The 18,655-nt window shown below is 39.4% G+C and overlaps 1 protein-coding gene across 2 annotated transcripts in view; it reads left to right on the forward strand.

The window, feature by feature from the left end:
- Positions 1-18,655, forward strand: part of LOC129724274 (D-beta-hydroxybutyrate dehydrogenase, mitochondrial) — a 196,184-nt gene that overhangs the window by 169,342 nt on the left and 8,187 nt on the right. For both annotated transcript variants that reach the window (XM_055679006.1, XM_055679007.1), the window contains exon 4: positions 14,991-15,194. In XM_055679006.1, coding sequence (XP_055534981.1) covers positions 14,991-15,194 — 204 coding nt within the window. The remainder of the gene's footprint in view (positions 1-14,990; positions 15,195-18,655) is intronic.

Below are 18,655 nucleotides of genomic sequence, written 5' to 3' on the forward strand. Positions count from 1 at the left end.
ACATTCTCACGGCATTTTAAAGCTTGAGCCCGGACGACCGCATATTTCGTAGTTGCTCCTCCTTGATATATCTGAAATAGTGAAGTTGCACAGTGAGCCACCATTCGGGAATCGATAGCTTCCGCTGTGTATGGATCAATGACGGCGCCGGCTGCGTCCTGACGGACGTTGTTGCCAGAGACCGAGTTTATCTCTGTGTCTCTAACCACTGTAACGGAAAGGAAGATTACTTTGTCACTGTGGTTAGTGACATATTTTTATACTTTTACCCTTCTATCTACACGCTCATTTAAAGACTTTATCGCTTTTATTCACCGTGTTTCGTTAGTTACCCTGCCAAGTATCGGCAATTTTATCTGCCTGGTGAGATATTCATACACCTAAGTGCCTTTTTTCTGCAATTCGAGCATGAGAGAAGAATCCAGTAGAGATTTGGGAGAGACTCTGAAATTAAAACCATGAGTGAAAGTCCCCCCGACACCGAACGGTCTGATTTTATTAGGATTCGAACTAATGAACAATCTAATGTCAAACCGGACTTTGTAACCTCTAGGAAACAAGCTCCCCATCTTGAATATACAGTATTTTAGAATACAAAAACTTTTTTCTAGAAAAACAGAACAGAAGAGAAAACAATGAAACCATTTAACGTATCATGCTCCAGTATAATCTATATTAATAAAATAAAAGAACAAATAAAAGGTTGTCTCATAGGAAATAGAGATAATATTGTGAACGTTGTAAGGAAACACTGTATCAGAATATGGTGTATCGATTTATCGAAGTTTTTGAAGTTCAACACTATTTCTTTTTATTTTTACTGTTTTTCAAATTAAACATTCCTTATTCAAAAAGCTGTAGGGTTTTTTACCCTTGCTAAATGAATCGATACGACAAATGAAGCAACAATTCCGGCGCAATTTTCGTTCGACACAATTCAGTTCCTGTTGTTGGGATAAATTATGCTAATAAGGCTATCCAGAAATGCGTAGAATAAAACATCTCAAAAATATTATTGCTATTCGTAGCCCAAGGATGCTCCAGCATTCCGGCTTCGGGCACCATCCGCAAGCATGATGTAAGTCCGAAATGGATGGCCAAGGGTTTGCCGTGAACCCTCGAACCTCTCCACGATACTGCCGGCGCGCGGACTCCGCTTTCGGTGGCCCCATATTCTATTGTCCACACCAACGGGGAACACCAACAGGCATGCCGGCCGGGCAGTATACAATAATTGCGGCATTGGCACAGATCCGCTGCCCAGTCTTCCATCACTGTCAGAATCTGCGGCGACACAGAATCTGCCTGTTCGGGGTATGTGTACGTGTGGAATGTGTGTGATAGTATGGATTATAAGCGGACGCAGCACGCAGCGTCAATCCGTAGCAATGAGTCAGACCCTGCCGGGAGATAGCCCCATTCATTCGGGCCAGCACGCGTTTCACACCATTGTGGCTCTACTCCGCACTATTCCCTAGCGGTACCCGAAGGTTGATTTCATTCATAAGTTTTGCGTCCTAGGACGGACGGACGGCAAGGGTCGAGGTCGAGGACGAGAATAACAACGACGACGACGACTCGCTGCTGTACCGAAAGTTTCACCCGGGTAGTAAAAGCGTAGATTGTAGTTATCTGATTTTTGCTTGCCCCAATATCGCAGAATCGTGGGTAGCCGTTGAATTATGGCCCTGCGGGAATGACAAAGGCGAAGCGGGTCAGCCATAGGCATTCGAGCTTTTCCCGCTCGATGAGACTGCGAGGAGTGAACGCAAGGGAAAACCCATTCACTATTTCGAAACTATATGTGTAAGAATGTGGTGGTGTTTGCTTTTATCGATCTTCCGGTTTAGGTTTATGCGGCTTAGCGTTGCGACAGAATAGTTTTTTTTTTCTACACACAATTTCGTCCCTCTTTGTGGTTCTCTGTTATGACAATCGCCTTGTGACGGAGCTGGCAAATTGAAACGGCGCAGATTCCGAACGTTGGTAGTCAAAACAATTCTTCACTTGTCACTGCCAACCGAAGCGAACGTGGGTGCAAAATTTTACTGCAGGCTCTGGTTGCATGCAGAAGATAAGCATTTTTTTTGCTTTCTGAAGCTTTTCTAATAGAATAGAGGATGATTCATTTCAGATACGTTTTACGTCATGCGAACTGGTCGATTGTTGATTTATGATCAAGGAGAATGAAAGATTGCCGGTTTCTCACAAAAATGATTTTGGAAGTTCAGCTCCTCCCGGTAGGTGCAGTTTCAACCTGACTAATTGGAATTTACGGAACATAAAACAGTGGAGAACCAAACTCAGGCTGACCTCGACAACTAGTGAAAACATTTCCTGGCATCAGTTGACATTTGCAGTGAAGAGAATCGTTTTCTGGAAAAATTTAATTCAATTTGAACACTAAAACATAGAATTTTGAATAGACACTCGAGAACTTGCTTTTTTTCATGTCTCTAATTGTTATGTTCATGCGAGGTATTTTGAGAGACAGTTCAAAACAAAAATTAAAATAAAAGCAAATGATTGTCCCCCGCGGGAATCAACTTTCATTCGGTTTGCTAGAAGAATATCAAACGAACATTCCCCGAAAGCTTGCTAGACAGACAACTTTTGTTATTACTAGAAATTAATTGATACTGATGATTTTTAATAATATTATTTCAGTTACGGTTCGATAAGATCACTTCAACCGATTTTAATGGAGGTTTCCCCAAAAATTAACATCATCACCACTGGCTGTCCCTTCTCAAATTAAAACTACATCAAAATTCGTTTGAAAGTAACAAATACCGCCAGTTTGGAGAGATAAGAGTACAATTAACAATTTTTGGGACAGACGGTTAACAAAAAAAACTCGAGTGGGCAACTATTTATAAACATGAAACGAGAGTCCGGTGAAAGAGGCACACCCTGGCTGCGTGGCAGACTGAGGTTGCTTTGCGATATTATAATAAAGCAAGTGATCCGCCAACTCCGCAGCTTCAACCCTCTATCCCTCTCGAAATCGGTGTCCTTCCGGGCCGGGTACCGCCGCTGGCGAACTTACAAGTGGGGTTTCCGTGACGGGATGTGGGCGTTTTGATTGTCGTCCTCCACGGTCCATGGTCTGGCTGCGTGCTTTTCATCGTTTCAAGTTTGCTTTTCACTCGCTCCACGGACGTTGAAACCTGGCCGAGAGGAAACGACAAAAGCTGATGTGAATGTGAAATCAGATCATATGGAAATATGTGGAATGATGATTTTTGCCGAAGCGAAGCTTTTGGCCTTTTTTTGCTGTTTGATCATCGGAGAAGAGCGCGGGTGGGTTTGTTCTATAGGGGTGCACTGATGGGCCGTAAGAAAACATGACCTGACACGTGTGTGTATTTTTTCTTTTTTTTTGGTTTGCCCAGTTAGCTCCTCTGTGTAGGTTTTTCTATTCTTCTGTTGGCGGGAAATGCGGAAAGCATTTTGTGGTATATTTATTCCTTGGTTTTAATTATGCTAAATTAACAGCGATTCTGGCAAAACATACCCACGTATTCATGAACTTCTGCGAACATTATTCAAACATACTTAAGTTTAAAAACCCACGTAAGCAAAGAGATGGTTACGGTTTAGTCGGAAGCATTTGATTATTGTTTGGACTGCCTTCACCACTGTACAAGAAAGCTAGCATGATTAAAATATCCCACGAGTTTCCACCTACCGGTTGCAGCTAGGAGTTGCAAATCAGCACCCAGCTCGGAACAGTCAGCGAGAAAATAACGACTGACGGCTCGAACCTGAATCCGGCAGGTAATTGGAGCTGTGCATTAGTAGCTGTTAAGACCGGGCGTAGAGAAGCGTAGGAGCAACCAAAATTTGTCTTGGTAATTCCGATGATTAACAGTTTTCCGTCGTGTCAGTTACATGTTTCGATTCGGATCACGAAAGCTGGTACTTTCCAAGTTGAGGAAATTAGCCACCACTCGTAGCAGCTGAAACGGTGGCATTTTCACAACCGTAATGGGAATTTTCGGTACTCATTAAGGTGATGAAATAAGTTTCAACCCGACAGCGATGGGCGTCCGTTGAATTTGATTTAGCTGTGAATGAGCCGAAAATTTGCCGCTTGTGTAATTAACATTCAGGCGCGGGGGTTTCCCCGTGGTGGCACATCGTTGACACGAGAGAATTCTATGTCATTGGATCAGAACAACCCCTGGTAATGGCTTGCATAAATTAAGCTGCTGATATCAAACTGTCAGCAGGCTCTAGGAAAGAAATGCACGACTGTCTTGATTGCCATTTATTAATAATTTCAATTTTTCAGCTCAAGTTAACGAGAAAATTTAATCACAGGTTTTCTCGTAGCCACCCGAACCGATCGGAAACACACAGCCCCGCCAGAGGCGGAAGAAGAAACCAAACACTTTGGACGAGAGATTTGAAAAAAAAATGAACAGAAGCCTAAATAATTATACGTGCCAATATCAGCGAGAACGGCAATAAAATTGAGTTTACAGAATTTATCAATTGGGGTTCATAAATTCGATGTACGGAAGCGCTAAATTTAAGTTATAACTCTCTTCATTGCTCTGTTTTATCAAAGATTGATTTCAGTTCTGGGTGACATTCGGCTATTTTAGGCTGACTGAGTTTAAGGCATTTAAAATTGGCCAATTTTTGTGACGCTCTCAATGTTTAAATTTTCAATGTACACCCTTTGTCAGAGTGTTGCCTTCGGACGTAATTCTACGTCGAAATGACCCTTTGCAGGGTTACCAATTAATTACTCTGAAGTGTTAATGTAACCTCCTTATGAGGTACCGGATAAAAGCTTGTTCAACAGCGTGGTCATTGCGGATTGCCAACTGTAGATAACTCGGAATGATTCTCATTTTATTTGAATCTCTAGCAGTGTTCCCTGCCAATTCCAACACTTCTGCAGCAAGATATGTAGCACAGTTGCCAGATCGGCAGGTACTCCAGCTCTAATGCGCATAATTCTCATTACGCAGCAGATGATAAATTCGACCTACTACGAATTAAAGCACAATACGAGATAAATGGCACTTTGTCTTTCCATTTTCCGCCACGATCAGACAATTTAGGGGGACTGGGGGTAAGCACGGCCCTCTAAGGAAATCTATTTTTTGGCAGGATTTGATGGTAAATATTGCTACATTTTTGACGTAGAATACGTCTTACGGCAATACATACAGGGACCCAAATTCAATACAGGGATCTAATTTCAAAACCGAAAACATCGAGAGCGTCACGAAAATTGTCCAATTTCAAACGTTTTTAAACTCAGTCAGATCACAACCGATTTCTGTCATTTTGCAGCAATCGATTGGAAAATCATTTAAGCACCCGTCCAAATGCAGAAAATTGTAATCTGATTGTTCGAACTATTGTATTATTGAAAATTGTTGAGCATTGTCGAAACGCAAATGTCGACTTTTGATTGGTCACTTGCTGCCTTTCCCTAAAAAGGACGACAGAATGGAGTACCTAGTTAGCCGGGAATGCACTCGTTGGGCTATATAACAGACTGTTTCTCCTCAAGTAAATCAGTTCATCATCATCGATGATTCTCTGCTAGCGTGTTGAGCAGTACAGTAGTTTTTTTTCGCTCTGTTCGCTTTGTACGTTCGTTCATAAGTTTCTGTGTTCGCGTTGGAAACCGACGCTACGGTGAACCCTGATATGGGTGAATCAAAAACCAGTTCCAGTACGGGGAAACGGCCTGACAATACGCCTGATCCCGCGGTTAAAAAGCTTTTGGCCAACAACAGATTCGCTGTCTTGGAGAACGCCACGGATTCCGAAATAGTGAAGAAGGAAAAAATCGCGCCTTTCTATGTGAAAGGCTTCCCAGAAGGTCTACGAGAAGCAATAGTTATATTGACAAAGGACTGAAATGCACCATTTGAAAAAGCCAATGCACTTGGTCATCACTTTGTCAACTCTCACAATTTGGGTCATGCCATGGTTAGCCCGCACTAGCTTGCTGTCCAGAAAGTAATAACTAGAGTCGCCCTCAGTCATTCCCGATGAATCTAAACAAGGACCCTAACAACGCAAAAAACTATCGTCCCATCAGCATATTATCGTATATCTCGAAGTTGTTCGAAAAGTTGATTCTTAATCGCTCACTGGAATTCGTAAACCAGAATAACATCCTCCTCCCAGAACAGTTCGGGTTTAGGCAGGGTTACTCCACCGTTCACCAACTCACTAGAGTTAATCAGATCCTAAGGCGGAACAAGTCCGTTAGTAAAACATCAACTATAGCATTGTTGGACATCTAAAAGGCGTTCGATAATGTCTGGCATGATGGCCTGGTGTTTTAGTTGCAGTGATTCAACTTCCCGAACTTCCCCGTAAACATCATCAAGAATTATCTATCGAATAGATCATTTCAGGTCTTCCTCAACAACATTCCCTCTGATACGTTTAACATAGATGCTGGGGTTCCACAGGGTAGCCTTCTTGGTCTCATCCTGTTAAACATGTTTACCTCAGGTGCTCTTCCCCTTCCGGGTGGTGGCATCCTGTCTAAGTTTGCAGACGACACTGCCATTATATACAGAGGTCGAGTGATTAGAGCTGTGACGCGTAGACTACAGGAGGGCCTGGATGTTCTGTCCGACTATTTCAACAGCTGGAAGATCTGCATCAATGCAGCTAAGACCCAGGCTATTATATTCCCGCATTCAAAATCAACTCGACTTGTTCCGCCTGTCAATGTGAGAATCCATCTCGATAACACTCCCATCGAATGGTCGAGTGAGGTTGTCTATCTTGGTCTCTCCCTGCACCAAAAGCTTCTATTTCGTTCACACGTAGAGAAAATTGGTACCAAGTGCAACATGTTGACCAAATCCCTGTTGTTTCAAAACTAAAAATGGTTCATTCTCGGAGAAAATCGCAATATGTCTCGTACATGAGCAATAGGGTGGTAATACTAGGACTTTTCTGACATCGTTTATAAGTAGGGCTCAGAAGATTCGTCTCCGAAAGAAGTCACCATAATAGACTTCAGCTTAATCGGAAATCGGAAACACGCAAGCATTATTTCTTGACCTGGCCAAAAAATTGGCCAAAATTTCTTAAAAATTTATGAGACGTCGAGATCTAGTGTTATCTTAAAACAAAAACTTAAAAATATCGTCTTTCTTGGACTCAAAAATTCTTGAACTGCAGCCAATGAATCGAATCGGAAAATAAGACCTTCGAAATTTGTTTAGCAATGAAGCTCAAAAGTTTCATTCACTCAAAAATGTTTTCATACAAGATTACAGCTCAATAGGACTCCGGAAAGATGCCTCAAAGCGGTCAAAGTTTCACTTTTCGACTGAGCGACAAAAGACTTTTTTTCATACTAGTCATTACCACCCCAATGAAAAATATCAGTAATGACTACATGTAGCGCTTGTAGGGGAACTGCTCCATTATTCATCTCAGCCCGTATATTCATCTCATTCAACATGTAAACACAATTGAAAACAGGGGAAAACGCGTATTTTCTTCTTAAACCAATCTGCTAATCCATGGAAAGGATTCTTCTTAGTTCACTTTAGATTCCTCATAAAGTATAATCCTCAAAAACTCATTTAAAAGCACTAAATTTGATATTATAGTCGGGCATCTGCACTCGAAAACTCATTTAATTCAATCACCTACCTCAGAAAACAAAATCCGCGCATCATTCTATACGGCTACAACGGGACTCGTTCAGCAGCCAACCAAAGTTTTTTTCATCACTAGCGGACCACTTTTGATTTTAATCACTAAACAAAATCACTCACTACACTAAGAATACTCTAATCTTTGAAATGTTCCCCTCAAATTTCCTAAAACAAGCTTGAATTAGCAGAAATATATGAGATGAATTTCTACAATCCCTAAATTTCAACTGTATGTATTCTCACCTGTTTTCACTGCGTTGAGGGAAATCAATAGTTGCCAAATCAGTTACTGTTAATACGAAAAAATCATACTGAAAATGTTGAATTATTCCGACAAAATTGACATAAATCTACAGCACTGTAGTGGTTACCTAGGTTACCTATTTTGCACGTAAACAACTGCAACGGATATCTAGGTAACTACTACGACGGGCTGCGGCTACGCTCATTCATTATAATTTGATTCATTCATGATTAACAGTGTGAAGAATATGGGGGCATCGTGAGATGAATAATTAAGCAGTGATTCAAGTTTTTAGATGGATATGGAAGCGTTGTGAAAAATGGTTTGGTTTATAAAATTTGGGATAAATCTAGCTAATTTTACTAAATATACAGTGCTAAACGATTTCATAAGAGTACGTAAGCATATTTAGCTTATTTGTTCAATGATTTCGTGAAAATTTGGTGTTTAATCCGTGCATTCTTCGTGAATATTGGCTTAATGAGATGAATAATGGAGCAGTTCCCCTATATGAGTACCGGGACAGAAACACGTCTGGACATGTGTAATATGTCCTAGGAAACCATGCCATAGAGAATCGTGTTTAAATGAATTCTCAATATTGTATATGACCCTTGTACATTAGCCTACTTTCCTCTCCTCCTCAGCACTACCTTCCAAAATCCACTTCTTTCTTTATTTATTCCCTTTGGATGGTTGATCTTTCTTGGTGAAATATACACACTATGTTTGCTTTAACATGACGTTTCGGCGTACTGTTATTCAGCCATCGTCAGATCTAAAATTTTATTTCTCCATTAGTTACACAACACGTACTACACAAATTTTTATTTTCAACTTACATGACAAAACAACATTCTTCTCCCACCAGTGTGGTTTGCTTACTGACCTTTTTTACTATTATTATTTTTTTTTTATTTTTTACTCATATACCTTCCCTGTGTTGGTAACTTTTAATTTTCTGTTACGGTATGAGATATTGCTCGGATTTTACTCACTAAACCATTGTAGGCTGAGTCCATCCCCCCACATTCGCGTTGCATATTGGAGAAATAAAATTTTAGATCTGACGATGGCTGAATAACAGTACGCCGAAACGTCATGTTAAAGCAAACATAGTGTGTATATTTCACCGAGAAAGATCAACCATCCAAAGGGAATAAAATTATACGGTGACTAAAACCTCAAACAATCCATTTCTTTCGGCTGAAAAATTTCGACAAATCAATTTCTTGGTTCCTCTTCTCTACTATTTTTTCTACCCGCAATGCAACGCAAACTGCTCAAACTGAAGGACTTTGTTCTCACACAATGTGCCATAAAAAGCAGCATAAGGAGTTGTTTACGTTCTCCCTCTCTTGAAATATTTCTCATTTGGTAATATCTTTCATAGTGATATCGTTTTCGCTCTTCTCGTTATGCCTGTTGGTTGTCAAAATGAGTAGGTACCGTTCTCGTTGTGCCTTGGCGTAAAATAACACCCTGAGCGCAATGAGTGTGCGAATGACAGCCCTGTTTAGTGGTAACCAAAACTCTTCCGTGTCTGTTTATTCTCGATTTTTCGGCATGCCACTCGAAATTTTAAAATTTTTAGAGCCAGAACGATTTGTTTGATCCGTATGGCGTCTTCGGCAACTGTTGCTCTTAAAAAAAAAATTTTTTTTTTCAAATAAAATAATGTTTTTTATTCTTGATTTCTCCACGATTTGACAGTACTCTATGTTTATTTATTTTTGAAAAAATGTTTGAAGGGTGTATTTTTTTTTTGAAGACAAAACTATCATCTTCAATTTTGCGAAGGTACCGGTCAAACAAACCGTTTTGGCTCTAAAAATATTTATAATCTTCAATACCTTCCCAAAATAGCATTTTTTAAAAGCTTCCCAAAGATGAGTCGTGTTCCAAAAAGCCAAACCAATAGCACAAAATGGCATCTTTTACTCATAGAAAACATCTATGCAAGGTTTCATCCAAATCAAAAATGGTCGATTCAATTAGTTGCCCGTTTTTTGTGGAATTGCTCCATGGGACGGTTGTTGGGGCCATGCACAAATGTGTATGAAGCACAACAGAGTATTAGATTCTACCATGTGAAACCGGTTTGAACCAATACTGAAGATTTACCTTTACCTTTACGGAATATTAAGATAGTCTAAGTTCATGGAAGTTCGCGAAAATTAAAATAATAATGATTATCATCGTATTACAAAATTGATTAAAGCTTTATCTATCTAACAACATATTGATTATTGTTATTCATTGTGTGGTTATGTTATGGTTATCAGTTTTGTCCAGTTACTCATCTTTGTGCATTTATCAACACATAAATTGCATCTCATCAGTTTTTAAGTAGGCGCTGTGATGACCAAAAACATGCACAACCTTATTGGGTGATGCCTTTGCGCGCAGGAAACGTGGAATATAGCTACACATATGAATATTATTTTTTTTATTGCCTTATTAAGGTGGCTTTCAGCCTCAGGCTGGTTCGCCACCAACACTTATGAGTAGGCGAGCCAAAACTGTGTGCTGTTTATTAAATTAACTCCGTCTAGGCTAAATTTATTAAAGATCTACACTGTGATAATAGAAAAAACTCAGGGAGCATAGCGCAGAGCCCTACGTAAACGCTATAGACAAGGTTATTAACGCCACAGCCAAAAAGTTTTGAACCAGCTAGAATTTTCATCATAGTGCCCTTTTCAAGGAGCAGTAAATGTCCGCTATATTTTAGTTGCAATCGAAAAAGTGTCTCTCTCTTTCTGCACTCGATATTTACAATACAAGTTTTCTGATGTTGCGTATTTTGATTTCTGTACACAGCGTGTTGAAAGCAAATGCACGCGGAAAACGTGGCTACCAAAATCTAACCTCAATTTTCTTTCAAACCTTATTTTTTAAGGCCGCCGTCGATGATGATGGCGTTTGTGTTGAAAATGTGATCTTAAGCTCCGTTCGTTGATAAAAATTTTGAATTTTAAGAATACTGATGAGAGAAGCAGGTTGATAGAGAAGAACTCAAGTCAATGATTATCATGTAGCAAAACCGGATTAGAAAAACAATGGTTTGGCACACTCACGTCACTCACTTTTAATACGAAATGCATTCTAGGAGCAATATGCGTGCGGGAGAGTATTGAAGAAAAAAACAGGAGAGAACAACGTAAAAGATGAGCTGTTTAAGTGAACCGTAGCATCGTTTTTAGAACGTTTTTCTGTAAAATAGTTAATAATGTTTGTACGTGATTTTTAGTTGAGTTGTTGTTGATCGCATGACATAAACAGTACAGTACCAATGAAAATCGACTTCCCGAATTTCTTTTAGCGGCAAAAAAGTTTTATTGGCTTTGAAAAAGTCCCCAGCTTCTAACTTCTGTCGGAGTCTCTTTTCTGGTACCAGATATAGTCATAAAATCCCGTTCCCAAAGGCAGACATTCGATGCATCTTTCCGTTGCATAGTCTGAAAAAGTATATTTTCCCGATATTCTTACGCCAGAATGAAGTACTGATACTAGACACCTTTTTTCCTGTCGGAGAAACAACGACGCCCGCATCGCAATGAGGTAACAACAAATAAAAGATTAGCGATTTATTGTTCCTTTCTTGGAAACTGAAGGTGACAGGGACAAATTGGAAAAGAAAATTGTTTCTTTGTGGAGTTTTAGTAGGTTAGCTACAAGTAAGATTAGGTTAATAAACTGAATGCAATCGACTTGATTCCGGACGGTCATTATTTTCTTCGCAAGTTTCTAGCAAAGGACTAAAAAATTTATTCAGTCTTTGCAATCGGACTTCTAATCGTGCCTTAAAGCGGTCAAAGTTTTACATTTTCAACCGATGGAAAAAAACCATAAAAATTTTCCATATGGGTCATTCCATACGAAGTGACCACGAAAAAGCACAAACTTGGACACGACCATCACAGATTTTGCTCAAAGTTGGGAGAATTATTCATCTACTGTCACTTTGGAAAAATCCCAAATTTGGTGTCGATTGGAATACCCCCCGCTCTGTGGGACCCCCCTGTTTATTGCAGAATCACGCATTCTTTGTTCAAAATCTCTTTTTTCTTTTTCTTACATTTCATAGACGTAAGATGTCCCAAAAACACTGATAGATGATTTTTGAAGAAAATAGACCAAGGAATCCAGAAAAAATATAAGTTTTGACCGGAAGTGTTGCCAGATAAATTATTTTTGTATTTGCAAAGTAAATTTACATTTTTCGGCAAATGCAGCCATTTTGATTTTGAATTTGATAATTTTATCTTGTTCCTTGGGAAATTTCATATAAGAAACAACTATCATCCCGAGGTAATATGAGCCAATCTCGAGATATAGCATTTTAACGAAAATAGCTCTGAATTTCGTAATTAATTTTTCGTAAAAATGTTATATTTCAAGATTGGCTTATATTACCACGGGGTGATAAGTGCTTCTGACGTAAAATTTTCCGAGAAATACGATAAAACCATCAAATTTAAAATAAAATTAGGTGCATTGGCCGAAAAATGCAAATTTAATTTTAAAATACAAAAATAATCTATCTAGCAACACTTCTGGTCAAAAACAATATTTTTTTTTTGGATTCCTTGGTTTATTTTCTTCAAAATTCACCTATCACTATTTTTCGCGTGTCTTACGTCTATAAATTATAAAATAAAATAATTGCGAAGTTTACAACTTTTTCGTAAAAATGTTATATCTCGAGATTGGCTCATATTACCTCGGGATGATAGTTGTATCTCATGTGAAATTTTCCAAGGAGCACGATGAATTATCAAATTTAAATTCAAAATGGCTGCATTTGCCGAAAAATGTAAATTTAGTTTTCAAATACGAAAATAATTTATCTGGCAACACTTTCGGTCAAAACTTATATTTTCCTGGATTCCTTGGTTTATTTTCTTCAAAAATCATCTATCAGTATTTTTCGGGCATTTTACGTCTACGAATTGTAAGGAAAAGAAAAAAGAAGATTTTTGACAAAAATTGCGTGACTTTGCATTAAAGAGGGGGGTCCCACAGAGCGGGGGGTATTCCAATCGATGCCAAATTTGCGATTTTTCCAAAGAGACAGCAGATGAATAATTCCTCCAACTTTGAGCAAAATCTGTGATGGTCGTGTCCAGGCTTCGAAATGTTCACGGTAGAACCACTTTTCACTGCGATAATCGTCTTCTTCTTCCTCCGACGCTACCAAGGCTCGCTGTCTGAATACATTCTTAAACAAGCATATCGTGCTTGTTGAAGAAGCACCAAGAATTTCTCATAATGCGTCAAAGTCAGAATTATCTCTATATCTCCAAAAACCAAATCCAATAATGCTTACGTTATCATAATGAATGGTTTTGTCTTATTTAACTCTAACTAAATCAAATCTATAGTATGGATCTTACTTTCAAAATAATATGGAAGCCCTAACAAAGGTTCATCAATTGGAAAACATAAGAAAATATTTTGAACAAAATTCCTAACAAGTTTCAGCAAAAATACGTAGAAATCCACAATTACATTTTTATTTTTTGCTTGACATTTTTTTCATTTGCCTGCAACTACATTCGCTGTATTACGAAGACAGTAAATATACGTTTATTATGGTTACGCTTAGAATAATAATATATCATCTAACAATTTTGAAATGTTAAAAAAAGAGATTCTGTACGAATCTTACTAAATCAACTAAAAAATCACAAGCATTCGCAGGTTCTTACTCTTCTATAAATGTATATATTTAGGAATTTACTCTTTCGATATTATCCGGTCACGATTATTTAGTGAATATCGAAGATAAAATTAAATAAATATCCGTTGCAAAAATTTACAATTCTTGCTGAGTAATTTATGGCAATCATATTTATGAAATTAACTTCCAATCACCATCAACAGCAGCATTGTAGTTTTTCCTCAATTGCATACGAATAGAAATGTACGAACAAAAGTGTACCACTGCAGTACGAATAGAAGAGTACCACTGCAATCATAGACGACGAGAGACCTGCGGTTCTATACTCCACTGGTACTGTTGCTTTTACTGGCATGTTTTCTTTCAAGACATCAGTTTTTATTAGGTTCTACAGTACCTAACACTCAGGTTTAGAGATTGTTCAAGGATGGGTATTGTTTTAAACTTTTAGGAAAACTTTTACCTTCGAGACATCATATTAGTCTAAGCTCATGGAAGCAAAAATAAATTGACCTATTGGGACGGGGAGACTCTGTCAATTTTTATTCCGAAATTGATACAGGGAATATCACAGGGAACGGATGGTGTCCATTCACGTCGTCTGTGCTAGGAATGCTCGCATGTAATTGGTTCATTATTCGCGTAAATTTGTTATTGAAATTATTTTCAATTTTACCGCTTAGCAATGAAATTAGAGTGATAATTAACACATTACAAAGTTGTTATACATTTTATCTATCCAACAACATATTGGTTATTGTTATCCATCATGTGGTTATGCTGTTATTAGCGTTTGAAATCTGACGCAACATTTGCCCGTTTCATTTCCAATTTTACAGAATGCATCCCAGTATAGTAAACAAAGACGTGTCCCACGTCAAAAAATATTGACATAGGACATGCCGTCGTAATTATACGTTAACTTGCGGTCGTATATTATAAACAACCTCTTCCACTTTTTTCATCAGTCGAAAAGTGAAACTTTGACTGTCTTGAAACTTCGCATCCCAAAGTCTGAATCAGCTGAAATTTTTCTAGAAGGGAGGTGTATTGGCTAAATGTAAGACGAAGATTTTACATTTTTATCCTGCTTTGGCCACGCGCTGTTGCAAACGGCCTAAATGGAATTTTCCAGCAAAACCTTTTATTTTATGCATGAAAATTTTCCAAATTCGTGTTTACTTTATAACCATCTTGAATCGTTTATCAACTGAAGTCAACTTCACCAAAACTCGTTGAATCAAACTAACAATTTCTTCTTACTTTTACAACCAAGAAGCACTGCAAGATAACGCTGTAGGCTCCATTGGTAACTCAAATGATTGTATCAGTATCAATTTCCATAAATGTTTGCATTCAATTTAACTGAAAGAAAAAACCTTTTCCAACTTTTTCGCAGGTTTCACCCCTGGGCAAGAGTGTCCTCATCACTGGCTGCGAATCGATGGTGGCTCGTGCCCTCGCAAAAAGACTCGACGATCTTGGCTTCACGGTTTTCGCTGGCTTCAGGAATTTGGACGACAATCTGGATGCCGGAACACTGAAAGCTCTCTCGTCCGGAAGGTTGAAACCGATTCAGCTGGATGTCACATCGGAGGTGCAGGTAAATGATACTCATTTCATACTTCAGTTAATAGTTAGACCATTACACGTCTCGGCAAATGTATTCAAGTAATGGACCTTGAATGTGCTTTCATCGAACCAAAAGTTAAACAGAAAGCAACAAGCAACTGCTGATGGTGAGCTGTAATAAAAGACAATAAATTGTAACTGCGCAAGCAGAGATGTACGAAATCCTTTGCAGTGCACGAAAAAATGGCTCTTACAGCATTAGTGTCAAACACCATCAGCAGTAATAACCACAATTTTCCAGTGGATCTTGCGCGCACAGTAACGAACGGAAAAAGCACACCTTTTCGCTCTACAAACTTTCCTGGAACAATAAACTTCCTACATAAACAAATCAATTAGGAATAAATAATTACAGACTGAAACATGGTGCTGGTACTGTGGAAACTTCGATCTACTGCGAATCGGACCGTATCATCCCTAACCCACAGAGCGAGTTGGTGGCTCTGGTTATTGCCGTCGGCATCCTTTGTCCATGTGTTCGTTGCCGGTTTTTTTATTTTTCGTCGGCAGCAAGAAACAATTTGTCAATTTTCAGAACAAACGCTTCGACAAAGTTAATCAACTTTGTATAATTAAACCTTCGTCGAAGCCTACAACCTTGAACGGACGGAGCGCGCGAACGGGACACAGCTTTTTGTCATTGCCCGAGGTCAGACCGTCCTTTGTTTTAGCGTGCTGCTGGTGCTCTCTATTGTCTCGGCAAATGGAAGATTATTAAATTTTAAATCTCCTCGAATTAATGGACGAAAAATAAAACGCGCTTCCTAGCGAGGAGCGCGTGCCGCGCAGAGAATAGTGAAAGGGGAGGAAAAAAAGCTGCGTCCATGCGCCCATCATCGGCATCAGGATCTATGACAGTGTACGCCCACATGTCCGGGTTAGGTCCGAACTCTCTCAGTGTTGCCCAATCTGGTCTACAGGGTTAAGAGAGTTTTCGTTCGAATTCATGGACTAAATAATGTCACTAAAAACTTAAACTTTTTTTAATAGTTGTTTTCTTGACCGTTGATATTTCTGTTATTTTTTCGAAATATTCGTTCTTTTCTAATATTTTTTAAGAACTTTCAGTCTGTAAGGGCGCGATAGTTTCTTTTCTATTTCCTCTGCAAAATCGTCGCGTGGTGTACTCCTGCTTCGACCGAGAGCCATCATCGAACAGTGCACAGTGTATGTTAGGATTCAATCACCGCGTGGGCGGCTGGAGGCGCCAGGCCAGCCACGATAGCACCGTCACGGTTGCACACACACACACCCACACATTGCTACCACATCCGCTCCGAACCAAGGAACCACTCCTAATTGAGATATTGTTCTATATTTCTTAATTTCCGAACAGCAGCAAGTGGAAAGAATCTGCCATCAAGGAAGCGAGCCCTGCGTAAAAAATAAATAAACACAAATGGGGCGTTCGGGTGGGAGGGTGTAACGCTCAAACGACCGGAAGGGCGACCGTAAAAGCTTTACACTAACGTCATTAGAGGCTGAATGTTACTCGCTTGCCGAACGCAAGATGCGTTTCCCGAATGTGGCTGGAGAAGTAAAAGATTAATGGAAACAATAGGCCCTATCATAAGCATCAATTCTGGAAGCGAAAATCCAATGAAGGACGGCCAATTTGCCATGTAGATTTTTCGTAATACCTTGTTGAAACTTATCGAAGGGGAACAAAATTGTATCGAAATGATTACAGACTTAAATCAGAATTTAAATTATACCTAACTGAGTATTACTTGAAACGAAGTGTCAAAGAAAGCAGGATTGCGATAGAACCAACAATTACGGTATCGGCACCAGCTATAGCTACGAATAGATTGAAACAACAGCACACCACCAAGCTCCAATTAGCATTTCCAACACGATGCTGCCCCAAATACCTGACAGAGGACGACCGAACCGCCTGCAGCACCGGAGATCTTGACATCGTTGTTTGAAGCATTTTAAGTTTTCCAACAAAACGACACCTAAAGTGGCACAAGTCTTTGTTTGGAAAAACTCAACCCCTCCTCAGATATCCTCCGGTTTAACCAAAGACCATCCTCCACCTCACTCCATCGCATCACTCACCCAAATGAATTGCATGCACCAGCAGGTAGAGGAAAACAGAACACAACACCATCGCGCTCCGATACACAATCTGATGGGTAGACAAGCTGCCAGACAACACTAGACGACGACGATGCACCCAGGAATCCTGGTAATCTTACCTTGATCCCATTTGCTGTGCATTTTGCTCTCTCCTGACAAATTGCTTTCAAGAGTTGACTTCCCCCAGCATGGGTGGCCCTTCCTCATCCACTTGCTGTACCTTTCACATACATTCTTTCGCAATGTGGATGAAGGGATACAAAAAAACTGCACGGAACAGTAGAATGGACACATATGGCTATAAATTAGCTCCGGTGTCCAGACCTTGTTATGTTATGCCCGTAGCTGGCAATGCTTCCGGTGTACCGAAGCATCGAAGTTTGATGAAATATGCAAGAAAGTATCCTAGCAGCAATCGTCATCCCATAATGCTGCTGCAGCTGTGCTTTTTCTCCCCAGTGGATTATCTAGATATCTGACACGGTCCATTGTATGAGGTGACATGCTTGGGAATCCAATGGAATTCGGTTTAAGATTTTGTACTATGAAATATACTTAATGCTTTTTGAAACAGAAAAATTATTCTTACTTTTTGTTTGCTAGTGCGAAGCAAATAAAAAAATATAGGTAGGTAGCTATGTATTCAATTAACACGCGAAGGGACAATTTTTGCCCCGATCATGATTCACCCCGGTAACACGAGTTCTATGATTACAAAAAACACATGAGACTTGCGACTGTTTCGATAGCCGTATTTTTTTTGACTGCAGGTCAAATTAATTGTGAAAATACAACAATAAAATCGAAGAACCTTGAAACAAGTCTAAATTGGTCCAATTATGGTAAATTATCCGAATTGCTGCCGTGCCCAGGTGGCATCGCTGGAATTATTTTGGGGCTCTATCTTTCCTCTTTATGCCAGTATTATTTGTTCTGTTTTTGTATGCTCAGTTCGGTTCAAAATGGCGTTCAAACAACGAGCATTCCGCAAGTGCAGCTCGCTATGAACTGCACAACAATTTTGGCAAAAAGTTTATGGGAAACAATTTTAAAAGCGAAAATCTTCCGGTTACTATTATGTATGGCTCCCTGTGAACCTCAACTATAATTCGCCAGGAAGGTATTGGAGGACCGGCCAGGGTAGTGGACAGAAAAAGACTTTTTCCTTTTTGTCAAAATCATGGTTTTCGCCTTTCTCCTAGAAAGGTGTAGCAATCACTTTCAAAACCGAGAGTATAAAAGTGCTCCAAAGGGCCGAATGGCATATATCACTCGACTCAGCTCGACGAGCTGAGCATTTTCTGTATGTGTGTGTGTGTATGTGCAGATTTTTATTCTCACTCACTT

The sequence above is a fragment of the Wyeomyia smithii genome, chromosome 2 (genome assembly GCF_029784165.1).
Source record: "Wyeomyia smithii strain HCP4-BCI-WySm-NY-G18 chromosome 2, ASM2978416v1, whole genome shotgun sequence".
Lineage (NCBI taxonomy): Eukaryota > Metazoa > Arthropoda > Insecta > Diptera > Culicidae > Wyeomyia > Wyeomyia smithii.